We start from the raw sequence: 24,342 nt of genomic DNA on the forward strand, positions 1-24,342 counted from the left end.
CTTCAACTTCTTCGTTCCTCCTTTTCTCTTTCAATTCTTAATCGAATTCGCCGGGCGCTGTTTTCATATTATTGGATAGTCCCTCTATATCTATCTATCCAAAATGCCACGTTGCAAATACGAACACCATATATACGAATCCGCATAATTTTGTATCAATCGATGGAAAATCATTTTTGCACTAGCCTGCATTCGTGGTTTGTTTGTTCAACACCTTTTGTTGCCTTTCTCGCTCTCTCATTTTCTTTTACTGTCAGTTTTCCATCTTTCTCTACCTCCATCGTTCCCCTCTTCCTGTACCTCTCTGTATTTGTCCCCTCCCTGCTTACTATCTTTGTCTGTTCCATCATTTCTCGTCGTGGTAGAGGATGATGCCACGTAGATTGTTGATGTGGCCACTAGCTCGACTCTCGCATCGCATTTTAGCCGTTTTACCTTCCTTTTTAATTTTTCCTTTTTTTTCAGGATGGCCACGTCTGCTGAAATGTCGGGCACAGTTCAGCAAATCGAGAGCATCATTCAAACAATTGAAAGGTGAGTAAGAGGGCCTGCAAAAGTTTACCGAACACTAAATAGAGTATTTACCGTTGAAATTACTGTCTAGACTTGGTCACTTAGTGTCATTATCTTGACAACTGGTTTTTTTGCAAAAAAAACTTCTGGAGACGTCGAATTCTTCAAAAAACGAAAGAAGAAGACAAGCAAAAGGGGTGGGAAGAAAATAAAAATAGAAATGCATGCAACGAGACGAGGAACGCCATCTTAATGGTCCCTTTGCGGACACCTCCAATACATTTTTCGCGCATTTTTGAGCTTTTTGTACTTTTCTCGGGTTCAGAGCATGTTTCGACGTTTCACTTCTTTCTCATTTTTAAAATTTTTTAAATTCAAATTGAAATTAAAAAAAAACCGGCGACCTACTAACTTTTGTGTGTCCCAGTGTCCCAATTCATCTATCGATTCCACGGATCTCTATCTTTGAATTCGTTGTCTTCCTTCCAGATCTTTCTTTCCTCCTTTCCCCTCCAAAACTTTTTGCGTTCGCCGAGCGGTGTCAGATGTTATCGTGGACCCGGTTTTTCCTGATCGGTCTCTCTGTCGGTGCCCCACTCTCTTTTCATTGACTGGTGTCTGTTTTTCATGAAACCTATCAACAATGAAAATTTCGGTTGGGATTGAAAGGAGAGGAAGAAGTTGGAGAGAGGAGGAATTCTATGGACATCACATGAATCATGTTTACACAGTTTGGGGATAGCATCACAAAAAATTCAAAAGGTGAAAAATCAGAAAGAAAGTTTCAAGAAAAAAATTTGGTTTGAATAGGTGACGTGGGTGACTTGGTTTTCAATAAAATTTGAAAATATTGAAAATTGTAGGGAAGAAACTTCTTGGGTTACTGTAGGTGAAACGTTCGAATTAGAAATTCGGTAATATAAATTCAAAAAATTGAGCGGGGTTTTTTAAAATTAAGGGTTTTTTATTTAGGTTTTTTGAATTCCGTATTTTGTCCTAAAAAACTTTCATACCTAAACTTTGAGCTCAATTATCTCGGTTCCTGTTTAAGATATCAAAAATAGATCAAATGATAAATTGTTTATCATATTATCACCAACATTTTATCAGTTCACAATTTTTTTTATATCTTTCATAGGAACCAAGATAATCAAGTTTGATAAGCACTTATATGGTGAGTATTGGAGCAAATACGGTAGCTTGTTGAATTTCAGTGGGGTGGGAAAAATCCCTTTCACACTGTAAACTTAAAGCTCAATTATCTAGGTTCATTCGAAAGATATCGAAAAATTATCAACTTGGAAATTGTTTATCATAATATCACCATTTTTTCTTAGTTATTATTATTTTGATATCGATTACATGAACCGAGATAATTAACCTCAAGTGCATGTTGGTGGGTATCTGTTAAAAAATGAAATGATGGATAGGAAAACCTTCTCATTTGTTTATTCAAATTTAAATGTTTTGTTAAAATTGAATGATTTTGTTGAAATCGAATATTATATCCTTCAGTTACTGAACCTACCGTAACCTGAAACATTTTGAGACTCAGATCCTGAATCTTTCCTAGATTCATGATACTAATATTAGGTGTGAAAAGTGTTCGACACATGAAGCTGACTCATTTTATTGGAACATCACATGTTCTTTTCTATCTTTCTCTTTTTTTTCGCCCCAAAAAACTTTTCCAAATTGTATGGCACTAAACACTGCATTCGAAATATTCTACCCGGCTCCTGACTTTTTCCGGTGTGTTTCATAAAATTTTCAAAAAGCGTTTTGCACTTAAGTAACCTGATACATTGAAATGAAAAAGGGCCCTTCGGTGCGTGCGAATATTCATATTCAACCAAAAAATGCTCAAATGCCTCCGGGGGCCTCATTTTTTTTGCAACCAACAAATCGGAGCGGCCCGGTGTGGATGGTGGTCGTGTCATTCGTTCATTCTTCAAAACGAAAAGCAATGAATAAAGCACACATTGAGCCCCCCCCCCTCATTTCACACAGATAGACAAGTCCCCTATTTCTCCTTTTTGCATCAGCCCACCCTCTATCCCTTCTATTGTCCATTATTTGATTTGGTATTGCCCGTGTTCGGGAAGAGATAAAAAAACGAAACACAGAGCAGCTGGAGCATATGATGGCACTTCTATCTTTCCCTTTTTCTTCTTTTTTGTCGCCTCCGATAATGTCAATTTGAGTTGTTTCCCTATCTGAGACGACGACTCTTTTTCTTCTTGTCCAAGTTTTTTATGGTTGTCCTTGATTCAGCATTTCGCTTTTGACTTGCTCCAGAAAGTGGACAAGTTGCCAAAATGACAGCAAATTTCTGACACTTTGTTTGTCAAGGCTTGACTCAAATATGGGCGTATAAGATTTGTTATGTTCAGTTTTAATTTTATTTTTCGGTCAGGGAACCGGAAACATGGGTCCTAAAACCAATCTAGGGAAGTGAAACTTTTTATGGGGTAGATAACCAGACAGATTTGCACTTTTTATTGCCCTAGTTTCCTTTTTGTTTCTCATTTTGGTTCTGAGCGCAACTTCGTTTTTTTCAAAGCCTCTTTTTTTGAAAATGAAAAAAATTAGCTAATACTCTATTTCTTTTTTTGTTTATATTATATTCCTAACTTTCCACTTGCTCTACAAAACAAACACTTGGGGTCGGGTTGAAATGAAGGAAAAATGTATGCAGTTTTCATTTCGAGCTACTCTACCCCCTTATTTTAGATTCAACCCTTTTTCGTCCGCCCATTTTTCTTTTTCTTCTTCTTCTACTGAATCAGATTTTATATATGAAAAAACCTCGCTCAATTCAATTGTTTTTCTTTCGCCTTGTCCTGTGTGCTCTTCTTTTTGGATGTCATGATTTATTTGACTTTTCAGAATGAGGCGATGAGGCACAACTCTGAGAGCTCATCATTCATGTTACCATGCTCATCGCATAGATATCAGAATCATCCGCCATTACCGTCAACGTAATAATTTGTGTTGTCAATGGGGAAAATTTCAATTTGAGAATAGAAAAAAAAACATTCGAAATGATCTTTTTTCGGGGGCAAGCAATGCTCTAAAAAAACTACCGTATTTTCTTCAATACAAGCCGAACCAACACTTTGACCCTATTTATCTTGGTTCGTATTAGAGATACCAAGAATTTGTGAATTGATAAAATATTAACAACCTTATGTTTAAGAATTTATCTGTAGACAAATCTTTAATACTTCTTAAAAGAGCCGTGATAATTGAGCTCAAAGTGGACATATAATAAGCTCATATAATGAAAATACGGCATATAAGTTTCTTGAAAATTGAATTTTACTGTAAACCTCGATACTAAAAAAATGAGTCTCAAAGTTTGATTCTAAACACTTCCCTACTTTTTTTTTGTGATACAATTTGCATTCTAAGTGATTTTGTCCCAAGAGCCCTGTGCTTCCTTCCCCCCGCTACTACGCTAGTGCAATGTTCAAAACTTGAGGCATTTTAGCATGTTTCTTGAATAAACTGAATTTTGTGAACTACAGTAATTCCTGTAGAAATACATACAGTACCGCTCAATAAGATATACAAAAACATATTTTTCAGTTAATTTTTGGCAGATTTTACCGTTTTCAAGTGGTTGGAGCAGCGCTGTCAAGTTTTCAACCTCTTTTAAAACGTCGGAGTTGGTGAAACAGACCTAGACTGAACAATTTAAATTCAAAAAGTTCTGGAAAATTTCTAGTTGCTCAGCTATTTGCGGATTTCTGAATAACACCTATTTTTCCACGTTTTGAGTACAAGCTAAAGGAGAATCTTTTAGAAATTAGAAAGACGCTTAAAATTCATGAAATTTCAAAATTTACTGTGAACGCAAAGCTTTCCAACTAAGTCTCTCTTACACCCTCCAAAATTTTCAAAGTGATTGGGAACTTGTTAGTCGAGCTCCAGACTTCTGAAAATTGTCTGAAAGGCCAAAAATCAACTAAAAATACGTAATAAAGTACTGTAATTGGACATTATAACATTCTGAGCATTTCATAATGATTTTGCTCTTTACTATCTCATGACCCTTCATCAAAGTCCAATGGAGCATTTCAAATGCTCATCAAAAAACAAAGAGCATCCCAATTAAATGTGAAATTCCATTAGCAAAAAAAAGAACTGACTGGTTTCTAGTCGTTTTCATCATCTACTTCTTCTTCACCCCTCTTCGCTCCCCCACTTAATTTCAGAAATTGCGTACATGTGTGGCGTTTTATGCGAATCGAGTTTCGTGTATGCGTGTCAATTTCTAGAGTGACTGAGCGACGACACGAGTGAAAATACATGAAAATACATGTGTTAGTGTTGCTGTGTTGTCCCTGGGGAACGTCTTCCCTCAACTCTTTGTTCAGCCATGTTTCGAGAAACATGGTCGACGAGAAAACACTAAAAAATTCACACCTTCTAAATTTAGTTTCCCATTTGATAATTTTGGGATCTTTCAGCAAAATAGAGGTGTCCTCCCAACAGCACAGCCCAGCATCGAATAGTTCTTCAACAAAGTCTGAGGACAGTGGATTGGATGATGGACCAAAAAAATCTGTTGTGAGTTTTTTTTGTTGAGAAACATGTGTGGAACACCCTGCAAATTTTCCAGACCTCCACCGTTTCGGCCAAACCAATCTCTCGCAAATCTTCGCGAATGTCGCAATCGTCTGGGGTTTCACTTCCACCGGTGCTCGAGCAATTGGAGCACATGATTATTTCTGACGACTGGCTCGGAAATGAGACGACCACACCAGTCGGGTTAAAGCAGCACGTCCAAGTGGCAAAGACTAGGTTGGCGCTTGATTTCGTATTCATGAATCAGCTTCCGTTTTTCTTTCCTTGCAGATCTCGCGAAGGACAAAAGCTTTCCGAGTTGGGACGAACTTTGGTCACATCTGCAAGTCTCAAGTCCTACATTGATCTTTTGAGCAGTCACCATCGCCAGAGCATTGCTTCCTGGCTTTACGGAAGTGTCAACCATGTCTTCAGCAACCTTTTCAGGTAAAAATCTTGAAAATTTCTTAAAATCGAAACTTTACTTCGAACATTTCCAGATTTTCGGACTCGCAAGTCTATTGCTCGGACCCGGAAGCTACTATTTCTCTCTCAATTAGAAATGGAATTGGACATGCTATCAAACTTGCGCTCAAGTCCTCTTATGGAACTGACTATGCTACCAAGGGATGGAAGGCGTTTGTTGAGCAGGTTTGTGAATTAAAATGCACATAAACTATTTAATTCAAATGTTCAGGGAGCCCCTGTCGTGTATGTGTCTCCAGCTCTTCACATGGATGTTTCATCCTACCTGGCTTCAGAGTTCGGAATCGCTGATGTTACCATTCTTCCAAAACTTGAGTCTGATTTGAGTGAAATCGAAGGAAGAATTGTTAGTGTTTAAAACATCTCTAAGATTTTGAAACCAATAAAATTTCAGGACCATCAACAATTCGAGAAGATCCTTGACGAGGACTTGGCTGCCGGGAAGAAGCCCCTCATTCTCATTGGTGTCGTCGGAACGACCATTTTGGGACAGAATGACATGATTTCCAAGATTTTGGAAATTCGGGAGAAGAAGGCGCATTTCTGGCTTCATATCACTGGACAAGCAATCGCTGCATTGACATTCCGCGAGCCAAATAATGTTCTGGTTCATGTGTTGTCTCAAGTGGACAGTATGACATTCCCAATTGCTCTTTGGCTTGGTATCCCATCCGCTCCAGTTGTGGTAAGCGTCAGGTTTCAGCTATTGAAAATCTAAATGTTTATTTTCAGACTCTACACAAATCCGTCGAGGGATACAAGGCATCGTACCGTGAGAAACTGGACAGCCTCCCTTGGTGGGTAGCCTCGTCCTACCTTTCCGGAAAGAAAATCGTCGACATGGTCGAAAACGCGTTCTTGCTCAGCAAAGTGATGCTCAAGGGACTCTCCGCAATCCCAGAGGTCGAAATTGTTGGCGTTGAAAACCCAGTAGATTTCGCTAACCGTGTCTACAAGAGCAAGTACACTGCTCCAACTGTGCTCATTTTCAAGTACAACTATGTCAGCATCAAAAATGCTATTCAACATCATAAGGATTTGATCCAGAAAAATGAGGATCATGATGCCATTTCAATTGCTGAGAAGACGCTTCAAGATGAGTTGGAGTATGGAGATTATCTCAATGCTTGGCTCCGTGACGGACTTCTTCCAGAGTCACAAGCCCTTGGAATTGATACGATTGAGCTTGGAGGAAATTACGGAATCGCTTTCCGTTTTTGCCCATTGGAGCACGCAGCTAGTAAATTTTTACTTTTCATAAAAATCATATGATTTAAAAAATCAATTTCAGCCTTCTCCTCTCACATCGATCATGTGCAACGATTTGTTCGTAAGCTGACTGACATTATGAGAATTGTTGAGTCTACTGTAGCCGCCAAGCTCAAGTTCTCGGAGCTCAAAGATGACTTCCCATCTTTGGTGCTTCTTCCAATCCGTAACTGGGCTGGAATTGGAGCTGTCTGGTATGCCTAAAATCTCGAAAGTTCAATAAATATATATTTCCAGCTACATCCCATCTATTGTGAAAGAGACAAACCCAGAAGACTGGAATGCTATTCAAAAACAACAAATCTCGCATCTCAACTTGGAGCTTGTGCACCAATTGAAGAGCGTCGACGCCGCTTTCTCTTCCGGCGACTGCACTCGTTATGGTGTCTCTTGTGTCAAGTTTGGCATGCTTTCCGACGTCAAGGATTTGCATAATTTGGTCCTGATGGTGTCAGATAAAGGAAAAGAAATTGAGAACAGCCAACAGTATTTGGATAGTTTGGCGGACTTGATTCGACAAGGAATCGAAGCAGCAAATGAGGCGTTGAGAAAAGAAAATGATCAACGACTTCAAAATGAGGGAATGATGAGGCAGCTGCCAATTATGGGATCGTTGGTTAACTGGTGGTCTCCACTCACTCCAGAATCACAGAATATCCGAGGAAGAGCATTCAACTTGAAGACAGGTTAGTAAAAATTGAAATTGAGTGATTTATCCTGTCAATAAGATCTATAGTGAAAAATTTGCATTCGTAGATTTTTTCGAGAATTTCTAGTTTTTCAGCTATTTTCCCGTTCCCGAGAGACACCTGTTTTTCCACGTTCTCAGTTCAAAAACGGACAAAAAAGCGATGATTCCCAAAAACTAGCGAATAGCTTAAAAACTACGAATTTCAAAAAATAAACTGTGCAAAAATTTCAAGTTCTGATCATTTTTATACTCTCCAAAGTTTTAAAAGTAATCGAAAACTTGACAATGGAATTCTAGACTGCTGAAAATTCTAAAAAATCAACTGATACATAGGGTTTTGTTTATTTTATTTTTGCTAGAAATACGGTTTAGTATATGTAATTGTCCGTTACTGTAACTCAACGTTTTTCAGGAGAAATGCAAGAAACCGATGTTTTGTTCAAATCCAAGAAAAATAGTGATGTCACCCCACCAAAAACGAAAAACGAGACTCCACAAATTCCACACGAGCCATCAGCCACAAAACTCGAGGAGGAGCCATCTCAATCGTCGTCTGAGGGTGAAGCTACAGTAGCCGAGGAAGTTACAAGCTCGTCTGAAGAAACAAAACCTGCTATTGCTGCCGAATCCGCATAAATCCTTGATCAATCCATCTGTAAAATTCTTGTACTGGTACCTCTTTGTGTGATTTATTTTAACTTTTTCTCTGATTTTTCAAAATTTGATTCCGCCTGTTCTTGTGACGTCTTCTTCTTAGATATCTCCTAAAAAACGACTTTAAAAGTTGGGGTAGAAATTTTTGTATTCTTGGTTTTTTCACATTGGTCATAGATCACGTTTTTTTTTCAAAGTAAGCCTTTCTGGTTGTGCATTTTACATTTTCTTTCTTCTCCCTTTTTCCAGTATTCCGTGTTCAGTTCCTCTTGCTCTCTGTGTTTTTTCATTCTTTCCCACCACCTAGTTCGTTTGACTGGTTAGCCCCCCCCCCCCTCATTTTCTTTCTCGGTTATATTTTATCTACACTCCCACTATTTTCTTTTTTGTTGAATATTCTTCTTTATGTAACGTTTAATAGGGGTTTTCGCAACAAAATATTATATGACGTTCGATATAATTTATTAATGTGCAATCCGAAGTGACATTTTTATTCGTGAATTGATAAATTTGTTTTGGGGCAGATCGAATTGAGATTTAGGCGGGGAAAATGCAATAAAACCAGCAAATGAGAATTGTAAATAATTCAGAGCCCCTGAAAAATGATTACCGGTGTTAGGGGCTCAAGTGCTGAACTGTATGATGCAAAAAAATGCGATTTTCAGCTACACAGATGCATACGACAGACAGAAACACTCTTGGGGCAATTTGAAATGAAATTAAAACTACAGGGTGGCCGATAAGTATAGGACGCTCGCTTTCAGCGTTCCCTGGCACGGTGCCAAGGGATATTTTCGAAAAATTTCGAAACTTTTCGAAAGTCCAGAGACTATATAAGTAAGCTTCTCAGTCATTTGTTCTCACTTCTCCATATCGCCGAGCTATGAAAAGTTCTCCTCATCGTCCTTCCATTGAACTCTTGTTCAAGAGAGGCCTCGGAAGTGCTGAGATCGCTCGACGCCTTCAAATTTCGTCTTCGACGGTTCGAAACGGTGTCGCTGCTATCAAAAAGCGAGGAGATGCTTCTGAAGTAAAAAAAAGCGGACGTCCACGTTCTGTCAACACCCGGAATACTCGTGCAATCATCAAGAAACGGATCATTCGAAATGATGGATTGAGTCTCAATAGGATGGCGTCACAGCTTGGAATTGCCCGATCCACTGTCCAATCGATTGTCAAGAACGACTTGAAGCTCAAAAGTTACAAACTACGTCGTGGACAGTACCTCTCGGACAAATCGAAAGCGATGCGACTCGAAAAATGCCGAAAATTACTCCAGCACTTTCAAGTGCGCCGCGTCTCTGACGTTATCTGGACAGACGAGAAGATCTTCACTATTGAACCTCTTCCCAACCGTCAAAACCAGAGACAGTTATTGTCAAAGGATGACAGCATGTCTCCGAAACGTCGTCTTGCCCATAACCGCCTTTTCCCGAAAAGTGTCATGGTTTGGGCCGGTATCACGGCAACCGGTAAAACTCCGTTGGTTTTCATTGAAAGAAATGTGAAAATCAACTCGGAGGTGTACCAAAAGATTGTGTTGATGGATAATTTGTTACCCTGGGTCACTCAGCACTTTGCTGGTGGTCCATTTATCCTTCAACAAGACTGGGCACCGTCCCATGGCTCGAGATCGACATTGGCCGTCTTGGAGGCGCATTTCCCTGGATTCCTGGACAAGAACTTGTGGCCTGCTTCCAGCCCGGATCTCAATCCGATGGATTTCAGCGTTTGGGGCATGTTGGAAGGGAAGATCGCGGGAAAAGTTTTTGCTACTGTCGATGACTTGAAGGCCGCTCTCGAGGTAGCATGGGCTTCGATCGACGACGGATACCTGCGGCGCACTGTCAATTCGGTGAAGAAACGTTTGAGAGCCTGTGTCAAAGCTCGTGGATCCAACTTCGAATTTCTCTTGTAAAATCAAATTTTCTGCTTATTTTTTGTTGTTTAATAAAGGTTGTTCTCGAAAAATCCTCAAATTGAAAAAATGGGAGCACTTTCAAAACGTCCTATACTTATCGGCCACCCTGTAGAAAAAAGAATCGAGATTCGAAAAGTTTTTTGAGAGATTCCGAAAAATTCATAAAACCGTGATGAGTCGAACAAATTGATAGGCAATTCGAAACAAAATTTACGGTATTTGCTTTTATAGAAGCCCATCCTATACGTACATACACGTCGAACGCAATTATCTCAATTCATATAACAGATATGAAAAAATTCGTCAACAGATGAAGTATTTGTGATAAAACGATGAATAATTTATCAGTCTAACATCTTTCGATATTCTTTAGAGGAACCGAGATAATTCCTGAAACTTTGAATTTGGAAACGCGAAAAATTGAATTCATGAATAATATTGAAGTCGAAAGCTAAATTTCCAAAACCGAGAAACGTATAAAATTGAGAATTTCGAACATTCAGAGACTAAATTTAAGGATAACTAAATTTAGGGGAATAAATTACAAAAAATTGAAAAATCGGAGTTTTCCAATTACTAAATTTTGAATTTCAGAAATACGGAAATTGAGAGATAGAGAAATGCTTCAAAACTTACTAGGGAATGGTCAGAATTTATCTCGCGATCAGACACGCAAGTGAATTCACTGAAAAGAAGGTTGCTCCCTGATTCCAGAACAGTTTTCAAATTTTGCTGAATGGCCCGGAGAGCCGAGATATTTCTGCTCAAAAATCAAGCTGTAAACCATGTGAATCTCGTTTTTGATTTTTTGATTTGCTGCTTCCCCTCTTTTTTTTTCCTTCCCTCGAACACCTCATTCTTATCCGTCACCTCTGGCCACTACAGAATGCTGTTCTGTGGCCGAGTGGTGTGTGCGCTTGTCTAGGAATCTGCTTTTGCGGGTTCAAATCCTCTTTGTTTCAAACTTTTTGTTTTTGTGTTATTTGATCATTTATTTATTTTTTATACTTTTTTATCATGATTTTCTAGCTTTCTGAACCCGTAGTAAGCCCTTGTCCCAATCGCGAGCCCTTTACTAGAAATTTCTGCATATCCGTGTTTCTAAAATTCAAAAATGCGTGAAGTTTATAGATTAAAAAAAGAGAAATCGGGAAAGCCTTGAATTCCAAAACTCCGAATTTTGAAAATTTGAAAACTCAAAGGTTTTGAGATTACTTTTTTTCCGATTTTATTCAAACCAATTTGAAAACATTCAGGCACTTTTTTCGCAATTCTGAACTTTAAAAGAAAAATCAAAAAAAAATTGGGACTCCTGTGGGACTCGAACCCGCGGGCAATAGTGTGGTGCGTTGAGCACTGCACCACGGATCACCACATCTAACATAGTAGAAATGGTGTTCTAGCTTTCGGAACCCGTAGTAAGCCCTTGTCCCGATCGCGAGCCCCTTACTAGAAATTTCTGCATATCCGTGTTTCTAAAATTCAAAATACGTGAACATTGAGATTACTTTTTTCCGATTTTATTCAAACCAATTTGAAAACATTCAGGCACTTTTTTCGCAATTCTGAACTTTAAAAGAAAAAGCAAAAAAAAATTGTGACTTTTGTGGGACTCGAACCCGCGGGCAATAGTGTGGTGCGTTGAGCACTGCACCACGGATCATTCTTCCTGACCCAATTTCCTGACACACAAAGATGAACTCTTCTTGCCAATATCTTTTTGATTTTGTGGAATATTTTTAAATCTCCAATATCTCATTTAAGACATTCGAAAAAAGTTCACTTGGGATATTAAACAAAAAGTTCAAGGTATCCCCGAAATACTCGAAAAACCCAAAAAAGTGGTCATGATCAGATTGAAGAAGTGTGAGAATGGGAATTTACTTCTAACTTCCTATTCGTATAAATAAAGAAAATGAAAATTTTCCATTCGAACGCACCAAATGTATCTGAGATCCTACATAATCTGGACTCAATTCTGATCATCTTATAGTTTTATAGACATGATTCATTTGTACCTTCAAATCAGTGCTCCCAGCGTACAAAAAATGGCTAAAATGTTTTTTCGAGGGACATTAATCTTCCACGGAAACTACTACAAAAAATATGAAGAAAACATTTTTCCTTAATCTTACCTTCTCTCCAATTTTACTGAATCCTTCTGAAACATATGCTTGCATTGCATAGAGATGAACAGTGTTGTCGTCCGGTAGATTCTTAAGTTTTAAGAGCTACAAAACTGTTGGAAATCCTGAAAATTCAGCTCGAAACTCACAATGAGATGTGTATCTTCCAATGTGGAGAGAAGCGTGATGAGTGATTCAAATACTATTTTAATTCCTGAAGCCAATTTTCCCATATCTTAAAATCGATTCTAATCACAGTTTGGAACTATATCTGCCAAAGTCTTACATTCAAACAAATTAAGTTCGCAGTTTTTTTCTTTGTACTCTTAGTTCCCAGTGCGTCGTACAACTCAGCAAATCCTAAATCAAAAGATTTAACTGGGGGAAGTTTACTCATTTTATACCCATAATCTCTTTGTACAACATGTAGATACACGTGGTCAAGAAGAGAATACTGATGAAACTGACAGGCTCGACTACTGCACGAGGGCGTGGTCTCGGTAGTCTGAAAAGCGTTCAACGTCAAAGAATTTCATTTAAATTGCACTGCTCTGTTTGTATGAACAAATCTAGAAGGCTGGCACGAACACACCCCGTTAGAGTTTCGAAAATGGACTATGTAATTTTTATATTCTTAGAATTCAAAAATGCGTTTTGAAGTGGCCGATAGTTTGAGCCGCACTCAGTTATTACTTTGTGTTTGAGTTGTCAAAAATGTTTGATTTGCAAAACTAGCTTTTAATCGGGAAGGGAAACTTGTTAAAACATTTGAAATGGCACATGTAATGACTGACCATAATCGTCTTTACTTGTGCTTACAAAAATGCAATAGGAAAATATTTGAAAATCAGATTCACAAAAACAAACACTCGAAAATGGCCTTCATCAGTTTTAATGTTCCTACCTACACTTTTTACGGTATTTTGTTTCATGTTTTTGTTTGTTTCTTTGTATCTGCATGTTTCTGTTCGCGCGCTAGAAAGTTGAAGGTTACGTCATCCTTTGTCTCTAATATCCCTCTTTTTTTCATCCTTTTTTGAGTCGTCTCCGCTTTTTTACTCAACACTTACAAATAGTCATGATACTCATTCAACAGGGCAACATGAACGGTGTTCGGTTGGGTAGCAAGTGGGTTGGGATTGAATTGCAAATACTGCCTGTCAATAACTTCGTAACCAATGAATTGTGGTGGAGCACGAGGTACTCTAATACGCGGGACTTCTGGGATTTCTGGAGATGGACTTCTGGATCGACCGGCAAACGGCATACTAAAATTCATATTATATTTGTATGCGCTTTTGACAAAAATGTAGTTTCAGTGACAGCTATGAGCGTCTGCAGATTTCTATTTCAGACAAAAAAGTGAATTAAAATCCAAAGAAGGTGAATAGACAATACAGAGAATTTCATGGTTAGAAGAGAAAACCAATCTCACTTTTGACTTTTTGGGACGAAAAGAGGACAATAAATGGCACAGAAATTGAATAGGAAAGGAATGAGAAAATACGAAAATGGTGAAAGACCGGAGAAAAGAAAGACGAAGGCAGATACGTCGTGCCCGTAAAGGACGTTGGAAAAATGAACAGATGTGCCTTATTTTTTTTGGCAGGGGGTTCACCACTTGCGAAAACAGGAGCCGTGACAGCGCCGTAGCAGCAGCTGATGGTCATTTTCTCAGCTGTCCTCATTCAAACGTTTTATGGCTATTACTATTTTCCAAGATATACGCCTTAAAAAAAATATAAATTGAATGCTGTGCTGTGTATAAATTGATGGTAGGAAAAACAGAGGAAGACATGAGCAATTCAAAAAAAATATGAGAGGATGGGATGAGGGGGATGGATCGTTCAAAAAACCCACTATTTTCATTCATAGAATTAGTTTATTTCTGTCGTTCATTTACTATTCAAATCCTCTAAAAGTGATGGTCAAATAAGAGTAGAATTTGACCTTTTTTTTTGAAAAAATCTGTTGAAATATGAAAAAAAATGCTTGCAACGAGCCGGGCCAGGCCGGATGACTGCTGTTTTCTTGGCCCGTGGGTCGACCTGACAGGGACCGCCGGCCCGCCTTACTCATACAGAACATTTTATAGTGAAAAATTGAGCTATTGTTTTATAATCAAAAAGGAAAAAAAATTAAATTATCCAAAAAGGTTAACAAATTAGAACGTAGTCAAAAAAGATATAGTTGTTTTTTTAATTTGTGAGATAACTTTGAGAATTTCAAAAAAGAATTCGAAACAATCAGCGTTTGTACAATAACGGGCCGCCACTTCATCGGCCCGGCCGTGATTTTGCGAGTATGAAAAAAACCGTTAGAACTTGCGGAGCAAACACTATCTGCAATTCTAGTGCAAAGGTACAAAGGCAGCATTTCTCTATGATTAATGAAATATTCAGATGTTGTAACAAAAATGAAGTGACTGTTTGTCATCACAGGAGGCACAAACGTTTGAAGATTTTGGGCTATCAATGATGACGAAAATTGACAATAGATAAAAAGATGAAAAACATGTTAGAGCCTTTTGCTCAGTGTGTTGTTCTAAATGTATTTTGACAAGTCAACGGTGGCTTGGTTTTTGAAAAATTGTTTTTCGTTTCTTTTTTTGTTGTTTCCATGGGACTCAAATATCATTGAAGTGAATGGGTGTTCAGAACGGTACAGTTGCTCACGAATTTCTATGTAACTCACATTTATTTTCAAAAAATTTAAAACGCAATAAAAATTATTCTTTTTTACTTTTAGTTTTAGACTTTTCTTCAATATGTCCAAAGCAGCTGAACTTGTACCATCCAAAAATAGTGGGAATGATAAAAGCGAAAACTATCCATAAGATTGGAAGAATCACATCAAGATTGTAATAAGTCCATGTGGTTTGTCCGCGATTTTCAAATTTCAACTCGTCCAATCCGTTGTTTTTGATCGCCCATTCTGTGGTTTTGACAAGAAGCTGAGAGGCGCTGAGAGGTTTGGATTTGATGAGATCTCTTATTCTAATTGCTTTGTCTGAGTATCTGAAAAAAATTATGAGACTTTTTCATATATTGGATGAATGGCGAAATGAACTAACTTTTTATTGTGGATTATTTCGTTAATAGCCTCTTCAATTGCTTCTGGTTGCGAGAGCAATTGATTCTTAAGCCTGCGGATTCCCCATCCTTTTTTCTCAACAGCACGACTGTTTCTAAAAAAATAGCCTTTGTTTGAAATGAGAACAGAGCTCTACTTACAAGTTCTGGTCAAACATGAACGGTATATTAATTAGTGGAATTCCAGCTCGTGCAGCTTCTACAATGCTGTTGTATCCAGAATGAGTAATGAATAACTTGAGACGGGGGTGATCTGAAACAGAAACTTAGCTTTTTGTTTTGATTTCACTGCTTACGAAGCAGTGAAGTTTGCGGTAGCCAATCAGATACAAATGCATTCGAAACTTCCTTTGCGTGCTGTCTCGTACTCTGAATAACTAATTGTAGATGGATATCTGTAGTGAATCACTTACAATATCGTATTTATCAGCTCTGATTATGAAGTGATAATCTGGGAATTTTTTGACAATATTCAAGACACTAATCATAACTTTGTTATCAATTTTGGTGGTATTTGCTATAGTGCCGAGAGAGAAGTAGATAACTCCAAGTTTCCCTTTCTCCATTTCATTGGAAAACACCTTGTCCATCTCGGTGATATCGTCATCAACACCAAGACCTCCAACATGAACAATCGTTTGCAATGTAGTGGTAGAAATGTCAATCACTTCATCGGTGGCAATGAAAATGACATCAACGTTGCTTGCAATGCTAGCTGGGGATGGAAAGTCGGCTCTGAATACAGTTACATCAGGTTATTTTTGATATAACTAATGCAACACCTAGGCTGATTTTGTCATTAAAATAAAGATGAACAGTTTCTTTCAATCTATAGTTACAAAAAGGAAGTGGATCACTCTAATATCATTCTTCTGATTAATCTTCTCGAAAAAAAAGTTTCTAAAAATGAGTAGTACATCAGCATCACTTCTGATAGATTCAAGTTATTAATAAAGTCATAGGGCAACTGACCGATTTCTCGAATTGTTGTGCCCTTAGACTAGACAAACGTAAGTCGATGAGATTTTGATTAGGTGTCATTTTCCTCCGAGAATACGAAATTTTTATTTTCGAAAAGAACAAGACAAAACGTCATAAATTGTGGAAACCTCTAGTCAATATAGGGGATTTACAATTTCAGTAAAAAGTCGAGAATTTGTTATTCGTCTACACATTTTAAACCAAAGTAACATGTAGCTAAACTTAAAGACACCAATATGCATATTATAATAGTTATAGTAGTATTTCTAGCTTTCTAGCTTATTAAAAAATAACTCACCCCCATTTGTGCAAAAAATGTTCGTGCAACCGACTATTTAGCATCATAAACTCGAACTTGGTAACAACGGCGGCCAAGAAGTTTCTCGCACGCTCGTAATACGATGGATCATCACTCATGTCGGCAGCAAATGGAACTGTCGAAGTTGGCATCGGTAGACCAGTAAAATCGTAGACAGGGGCAGAAAATGGACAGCTGTAATTCAAAGTTATGTGTATATTTCATTCAAACGATATTTTCGAGGAAAAAACCTGGAAATCAAAAAACGTCTCTGGATACCCAACGCGTGAGCATATCCAAATCCACAGAGATTAATTTGCTCAGCAAAAAAGCCGTCAAAGTTTTCTTTTTTCAATTCGTGGAACACTTTATCATTCTCCAGAAATTCTGCAAATTGAAGAAGCAATCAAGTTGTCAAAATTGTTTCAATTACTCACCTGCACAGAGATCATTGTACACATTTTGATAAGCCCACCAACCTTTCACCTCGTCTGTGAAACTTGGTTCTTCCATTACAGTTTCGGAGAAACCTTAATAAAAAAATGTTTTATGAAATTTTTTTTCCGATAAACCTAAGAGAACATTTTTGAATTGCGTAGCTTGTTCAAATCCGCCAATAATGCGTTTTTTTGCTTTCTTCACACTATTTGTGGTTTCTGATATACCCAGGAAATCCAATTCTAGAACAGTCTGCAAAAAATACATGAAAGGATGCAAAAATATTCTTCTATAAAAAATGAAAATAACTTACCACATCATGACCAGCTTGCGCGAGTTCATCAGCCAATCTTCCATTCGATATTAAATGCGATTTACTAGTTGCCGGGGAAAATACTAAAATTTTATAGGATAGTGCAAATTGGGTCAATAGTGCGAGCACCAGCAGCAGCCTCATGGTGTAAAATACCATGACACAAGAACAAATGAATTGCTGTGTGTCTTCCTATCTTATCGGTTGTTGCGTCGCCACCAATAGAAAAGAAAAAAAAATCGAAAGAGAGATAATCGAGACACAGAATAGAAGGGACTACTGATAAAAATGATTTTTCGTGATTAGTGACGACTTAGTTTACCGATTCATGTTGAACTTTGTAGTAGGTTGATATGGATTTTATAGGTGTGGTAAATGTTGGTTTTTGATTTTTTGTCAAGTGTTATATAAGTTTTAATGAAAAATCAAAAAATTAAATAGGTTATTAATAAACAATAGACAATTATTTTCCATATCCGCATCCACAACATCCAGCACATGGAGCTGCAGAAACTACTGCAACTTTAGCGCATCCACAGCCGCAACCGCATCCGTAATATCTCTCGGCACGAACAATCAAATCCGACGATTGTCCTTCTTGCATTAAAACCGCAGATAATCCTCTCTCAATTGCCGCTGCTTCCATGTTGAGGAGTTGTTGAATTTCCACATTTTCCGAATTCTTGAATTAGTAACTTTTCGAAAAATTTTAACACACTATTTTTCTCACCTTATTCAAAATTTTAGAATGGACAGCGACAATGAAGAACATGGAAGCAACGAAACTAGCACGGATCATATTGGTTTTGAGAAATGAGGCTTTCGTTCCAGAATATTTTGGATGTTTCACACGGGAATTTTCAATACCATTCTACATCGTAGACAATATAATAATGATGTTTGAACACGTGTTTTTTCGAAAGTTTTTTCTCAATAATTTATACTGACACTGAACAAACACAAAGGTTCTCGCTGCCATCAAAATTTGTTGCGTCGTTTTGTTGAGGTGAAAATTCAGATGACGGTGTCATTTGAAGCTTATTCAACTCTTGGTATTACTGTTGTCTATTTTCAATGCACGTTGCGGCCGAAAATATACTCAAAATCGCATCGTCGGTCAAACAGCGAAAAAAACAAATTAATGCATGCGCCTTTAAAATCTTACCTCCGACGTTTTTTTTTATTTTGGGCCCTATTTGGCTGTTTTTTTACCAATACAGTAGTGTTCTGTCTGTGGGAGCTAAGCTCTGCCCACCGTTGTTTTTAGATGACAACGGAATGAATCTGAAGACGAGCAATACTACGACTCAGAAATTAGCGCATCTCACAAATTCCACGTAATTTTTTACTAGTAAATTTTTCAATCGTTTCAAAATATAATTAAAGGCCGACGAACTATGGGATCGTCTCGAATTGTGCGGCGATATTCGAGAAGAGGAAGATATGGAGGAGGAAGAGCAATATGGCGAAGTTATTCAAATCGAATCGGAATTTATCGACTTCGCCAAAAATAAAGATATCGCACCTTAATTGAAAAACGATCATTGATTTTTAGCTATATAAGAAATAAACGCAAAAAAAAGAAATATGCGAATCGATGGACATAAAGCATGATGAGCTGTTCGAAGTGACATCCTTTTCCTTCATCTAAATCTCAGCTTCTACTCCTCCAACCAGGTTTTCTTCATCTCGAATCTAATTCTTGAAAATTCTAATTTCTCATTTTACTCTGCCCAGAACTCACAGCTCTTTCTTCCAATTTGTCCTTTTCAAGATTCTCTAGTTTTCTCTTCCAGAGCAATTATCTTTTTTCGAATTGAATTGTACCCAAAAAGCAAAAACCTAATCATCGATACTCCTCGATCCGCATTTCAGAATCCTCATAAATGTGTCCCCAAGGTCCTCCTTCTCCCGGTTTTCCCTCTCTGATATCAATATGGCCCCGATTTTCTTCCTTCTAAGACATTATTGTTTTGCGATTCTCACAAAAATAATATATATTTTTTGACATTTTTTGGGTCATTTAGGTTCTTTTTAGCTGCAAAATGAGAAAAATCGGAGGAAATTCTCTGATAATTAGTCACAGAGTCTACTTTTTTGCTAGGTCTGGTTTTTTTTATTACCCTGTTCCTCTTTCTGAGAATGTTTCCCAAAAGAAATTTTGTAATTTATTTTTTTTGTTGTTAAAGTCTGAAAAGTTTCAAAAAAAAAATTTTCGGAAAAAAAGAAATAAATAAACTTGGAAATTTCCTGGATCATTCGATCTGAAAATTTTGAATTATATCAAATTCTTAAGTAGTAAAAACTACCTTAAGCTTCTCCATCAGGCCACAGAGCTCGTCCAGGAGCTGATTCTGCTCCTCCTCGTCCTCCTCCTCTCCGGATTGGTATCCGTCTTTGACTTATTGATTTTCGTCTTTGACTTATTGATTTTCTCAATAAGGGCATCCGCAAATATTTCGGGACCCTGCGGATGAGTCGTTATCGAATTCGGTATACTAAGACGTAGATTTACAATTGTAATCAAATTCCGGAATGGTCCGTGACCCCGAGTGACTACTTTTTGGAGTTCCCGGAGCAAAGCCCCGCTCATTTGGACCTATCAAAATTTAAAATTTACTCCTACACCCACAAAAAAATCATTTCACTCAAAACACTTCCTCGCATCGTCTCGTATTCCTCCATCTGCTCCTCCACTTGGTCCAGCAAATTGTTCAGACAGACGGTAACGTCGAATTCAGCCATTGATAATATTAGAATAATAGAATAACTTTAAAAAAAAAGGAATATTTACGAAAATCAAAAAAGACGTCCTATCAGCCGGTAGTCAAGTAAGATAGAATGAGTACTGTTCGAAAAAATACTCAACAACTGACAGAGAAAAAAAATAATGTGCTGCGGAAACGACGCAGACAAGGACCAAACATAGTGACACATACAAAGAAGCCGTCGCTTTGTCTTCCCAAAAAGTACACTCAAAAATTTCAGAGAAAATTTCAAAAAGTCCAAGAAAAAATATAAGAATATTTCTTTTATTCAATAAAAATTTGTGTTCAAGTATTCAAAAACAAGTTTGAAAAAAAGTAAATATTTTGATCTGAAAATATCATATTCGGAATCAGCGAAAAATTTTAGTCCAAAAAACATATCGTCACATTATAAAAATTTCAATATTCATGAAAACAGATAATTAATTAATTAATGAGTTCGAAAATATACATCTGAATTAGTGTAAACTCCCGCGCGAGACAATATACTCTCATTTTTACGCTGAAGCATCGTAAAATCTTGTTTTTGAGGAATTTGCTCGGGCAACCGAGAATCTTGATTAGATAGTAAAATTACTGTGACGTTTTAAAAATCTTTTCAACGTACACTGGTAGCCTAGGAAATTCAAATCCAAGACAAAATTCGGAAAAAAGTTTGAAATTTTGAAAAACTGATCCTGAGAATTAAGACAAGTTATAGAAAAAATAACAACAAATACTGATTCTCAAAATTTTTTGACTAACGAATCTTTCAACATGAATGAGCCCAACTCTAAAACTCACCAAAACTTCAATCTGTCGAGAAACGTGACTTGAAGAAGAACATTTTGTGTGGTGTGGCGAATAAAAAACAATTAGTCTGATATCAAGAAGCATGCGTAGCGGCTCCGCGGAGATCGAAAACTATGTGTTAAGTCATCCATCCAAACCTTTTGGTAAGTTGTATTTATAGGTGAATATGACGTTGACCGATATGGACAAAAACTTTCAAGTCTTGTCATATATCAGGCCTAGATAGATTATTCACAAGAACCCTACATCTAGTTTTCTGCAGGAACAGAACATTAAAAGTCCCAGCTCAAGATAATTCAGTAAAACCAGCCCGAGGACCGATGGCTTCACAATATCTAGATTTTTTGATACCAGTCGATTTTCGCTGCTTGTTTGATGATAAACTTCATTAAAAATATGTATAAGCTAAGAAACTGTGATGGAGAACAAAAAATCCTCGAAAATCTATTATAACTTTGGAGCTACTTCGAGAATCCAGGAATTAAAAAAAATTGAATTCGAAAATTCAGAAAAAAATTGGATGTCAGTACAAGCCTGAAACTTTGAATTTGGAAACGCGAAAAATTGAATTCATGAATAATATTGAAGTCGAAAGCTAAATTTCCAAAACCGAGAAACGTATAAAATTGAGAATTTCGAACATTCAGAGACTAAATTTAAGGATAACTAAATTTAGGGGAATAAATTACAAAAAATTGAAAAACCGGAGTTCTCCAATTACTAAATTTTGAATTTCAGAAATACGGAAATTGAGAGATAGAGAAATGCTTCAAAACTTACTAGGGAATGGTCAGAATTTATCTCGCGATCGGGACATACAAGTGAAAAAGAAGGTTGCTCCCTGATTCCAGAACAGTTTTCAAATTTTGCTGAATGGCCCGGAGAGCCGAGATATTTGTGCTTAAAAATCAAGTTGTAAACCATGTAAATCTCGCTTTTGACTTCTTGATTTACTGCTTCTCCTCCCTTTTTCCTTCCCTCGAACACTCATTCTTATCCGTCACCTCAGGCCACTACAGAATGCTGTTCTGTGGTCGAGTGGTGTGTGTGCTTGTCTAGGAATCTGCTTTTGCGGGTTCGAATCCTCCTCGTTTTAAACTTTTCGTTTTTCTGTTATTGGATCATTTAATGATTTTTTATACTTTTTATCATGATTTTCGGAACCCGTAGTAAGCCCTTGTCCCGATCGCGAGCCCCTTACTAGAAATTTCTGCATATCCGTGTTTCTAAAATTCAAAATACGTGAATTTTGAAGTTTAGAGATAAAAAAAAAGAAATTGGGAAAGCCTTGAATTCCAAAACTCCGAATTTCGAAAATTTGAAAACTCAAAGGTTTTGAGATTACTTTTTTCCGATTTTATTCAAACCGATTTGAAAACATTCAGGCAGTTTTTTTCGCAAATTCTGAACTTTAAAAGAAAAAGCAAAAAGATTGGGACTCCTGTGGGACTCGAACCCGCGGGCAATAGTGTGGTGCGTTGAGCACTGCACCACGGATCACCACATCTAACATGGTAGAAATGGTGTACAAGTGTGTGGGTTTCCCTCCCCTCTCTCCCTCTTTCGACCTCCTCCTTCTCTGTCCACGACTCTTCATTGTTGCGAATACCACGAGAAGTAGGCGCCTGTAGACCAACGCCCGCCTGCTCTAAAACGAAGAGGATTTGAACCCGCAAAAGCAGATTCCTAGACAAGCGCACACACCACTCGGCCACAGAACAGCATTCTGTAGTGGCCTGAGGTGACGGATAAGAATGAGGTGTTCGAGGGAAGGAAAAAAAAAGAGGGGAAGCAGCAAATCAAAAAATCAAAAACGAGATTCACATGGTTTACAGCTTGATTTTTGAGCAGAAATATCTCGGCTCTCCGGGCCATTCAGCAAAATTTGAAAACTGTTCTGGAATCAGGGAGCAACCTTCTTTTCAGTGAATTCACTTGCGTGTCCTGATCGCGAGATAAATTCTGACCATTCCCTAGTAAGTTTTGAAGCATTTCTCTATCTCTCAATTTCCGTATTTCTGAAATTCAAAATTTAGTAATTGGAGAACTCCGGTTTTTCAATTTTTTGTAATTTATTCCCCTAAATTTAGTTATCCTTAAATTTAGTCTCTGAATGTTCGAAATTCTCAATTTTATACGTTTCTCGGTTTTGGAAATTTAGCTTTCGACTTCAATATTATTCATGAATTCAATTTTTCGCGTTTCCAAATTCAAAGTTTCAGGCTTGTACTGACATCCAATTTTTTTCTGAATTTTCGAATTCAATTTTTTTTAATTCCTGGATTCTCGAAGTAGCTCCAAAGTTATAATAGATTTTCGAGGATTTTTTGTTCTCCATCACAGTTTCTTAGCTTATACATATTTTTAATGAAGTTTATCATCAAACAAGCAGCGAAAATCGACTGGTATCAAAAAATCTAGATATTGTGAAGCCATCGGTCCTCGGGCTGGTTTTACTGAATTATCTTGAGCTGGGACTTTTAATGTTCTGTTCCTGCAGAAAACTAGATGTAGGGTTCTTGTGAATAATCTATCTAGGCCTGATATATGACAAGACTTGAAAGTTTTTGTCCATATCGGTCAACGTCATATTCACCTATAAATACAACTTACCAAAAGGTTTGGATGGATGACTTAACACATAGTTTTCGATCTCCGCGGAGCCGCTACGCATGCTTCTTGATATCAGACTAATTGTTTTTTATTCGCCACACCACACAAAATGTTCTTCTTCAAGTCACGTTTCTCGACAGATTGAAGTTTTGGTGAGTTTTAGAGTTGGGCTCATTCATGTTGAAAGATTCGTTAGTCAAAAAATTTTGAGAATCAGTATTTGTTGTTATTTTTTCTATAACTTGTCTTAATTCTCAGGATCAGTTTTTCAAAATTTCAAACTTTTTTCCGAATTTTGTCTTGGATTTGAATTTCCTAGGCTACCAGTGTACGTTGAAAAGATTTTTAAAACGTCACAGTAATTTTACTATCTAATCAAGATTCTCGGTTGCCCGAGCAAATTCCTCAAAAACATGATTTTACGATGCTTCAGCGAAAGACATGTTTTGTTTTGTTGCCATCGCATTTCGCTCAGAATTGTTTTTTTTATTTAGATCTGCAAAAATGACATGTTTTGAGATCGTTCTATCTTTCTGCTAGCGAAATTGAACATTTCTTGCCAGCTTCAAACCTAATTTAATCTTAAAAATGATGCTTTGTGACAAAGTGACTTTTAGTTTTTCCCACACGAACCAGGAGCAGTATTCATAATCTTTTTTCCTGTAACATCTTTTTTTTTCAAAAAAACAACTTGGTCATTTTCCAAAAAAAAATTGAAGCGGGAGCATTTACTGTTACTCATTTCAAAAATTTTCCTATTCACAGTGTCATAAATTACCTTTGAAATCTTAATTTTTTCGAAAAATTTAGAAGGA

At 37.3% G+C, this 24,342-nt stretch overlaps 5 protein-coding genes across 5 annotated transcripts; 2 read left to right on the plus strand and 3 right to left on the minus strand.

Moving 5' to 3' along the window:
• Nucleotides 1-466: 466 nt before the first annotated feature.
• CBG17192 lies at nt 467-8,167 on the plus strand (the record flags this gene model as incomplete). Its single annotated transcript, XM_045239335.1, has 10 exons — nt 467-534; nt 4,989-5,088; nt 5,141-5,532; nt 5,586-5,736; nt 5,783-5,917; nt 5,966-6,256; nt 6,304-6,811; nt 6,863-7,034; nt 7,078-7,526; nt 7,944-8,167. 10 exons carry the CDS (start codon nt 467-469, stop codon nt 8,165-8,167), a joined length of 2,490 nt encoding a protein of 829 aa, XP_045096136.1.
• A 901-nt stretch (nt 8,168-9,068) lies between these two features.
• Nucleotides 9,069-10,103, plus strand: CBG27598 (the record flags this gene model as incomplete). Its single annotated transcript, XM_045239336.1, has 1 exon — nt 9,069-10,103. The coding sequence occupies one exon, from the start codon at nt 9,069-9,071 to the stop codon at nt 10,101-10,103; it is 1,035 nt and encodes a 344-aa protein (XP_045099957.1).
• Nucleotides 10,104-11,398: 1,295 nt separating this feature from the next.
• On the minus strand, nt 11,399-12,465 carry CBG27599 (the record flags this gene model as incomplete). The annotated part of the gene is made up of 3 exons (XM_045239337.1): nt 11,399-11,581; nt 12,242-12,337; nt 12,382-12,465. The coding sequence occupies 3 exons, from the start codon at nt 12,463-12,465 to the stop codon at nt 11,399-11,401; spliced, it is 363 nt and encodes a 120-aa protein (XP_045099958.1).
• Nucleotides 12,466-14,960: 2,495 nt separating this feature from the next.
• Nucleotides 14,961-17,498, minus strand: Cbr-ugt-46 (the record flags this gene model as incomplete). The annotated part of the gene is made up of 10 exons (XM_002644155.1): nt 14,961-15,249; nt 15,306-15,419; nt 15,466-15,577; nt 15,621-15,693; nt 15,738-16,059; nt 16,604-16,798; nt 16,855-16,990; nt 17,041-17,133; nt 17,176-17,293; nt 17,355-17,498. 10 exons carry the CDS (start codon nt 17,496-17,498, stop codon nt 14,961-14,963), a joined length of 1,596 nt encoding a protein of 531 aa, XP_002644201.1.
• Nucleotides 17,499-17,817: 319 nt separating this feature from the next.
• On the minus strand, nt 17,818-18,153 carry CBG17189 (the record flags this gene model as incomplete). The annotated part of the gene is made up of 2 exons (XM_002644154.1): nt 17,818-18,036; nt 18,085-18,153. The coding sequence occupies 2 exons, from the start codon at nt 18,151-18,153 to the stop codon at nt 17,818-17,820; spliced, it is 288 nt and encodes a 95-aa protein (XP_002644200.1).
• Nucleotides 18,154-24,342: the final 6,189 nt, after the last annotated feature.

Source organism: Caenorhabditis briggsae, assembly GCF_000004555.2.
Source record: "Caenorhabditis briggsae complete genome, chrX, whole genome shotgun sequence".
Lineage (NCBI taxonomy): Eukaryota > Metazoa > Nematoda > Chromadorea > Rhabditida > Rhabditidae > Caenorhabditis > Caenorhabditis briggsae.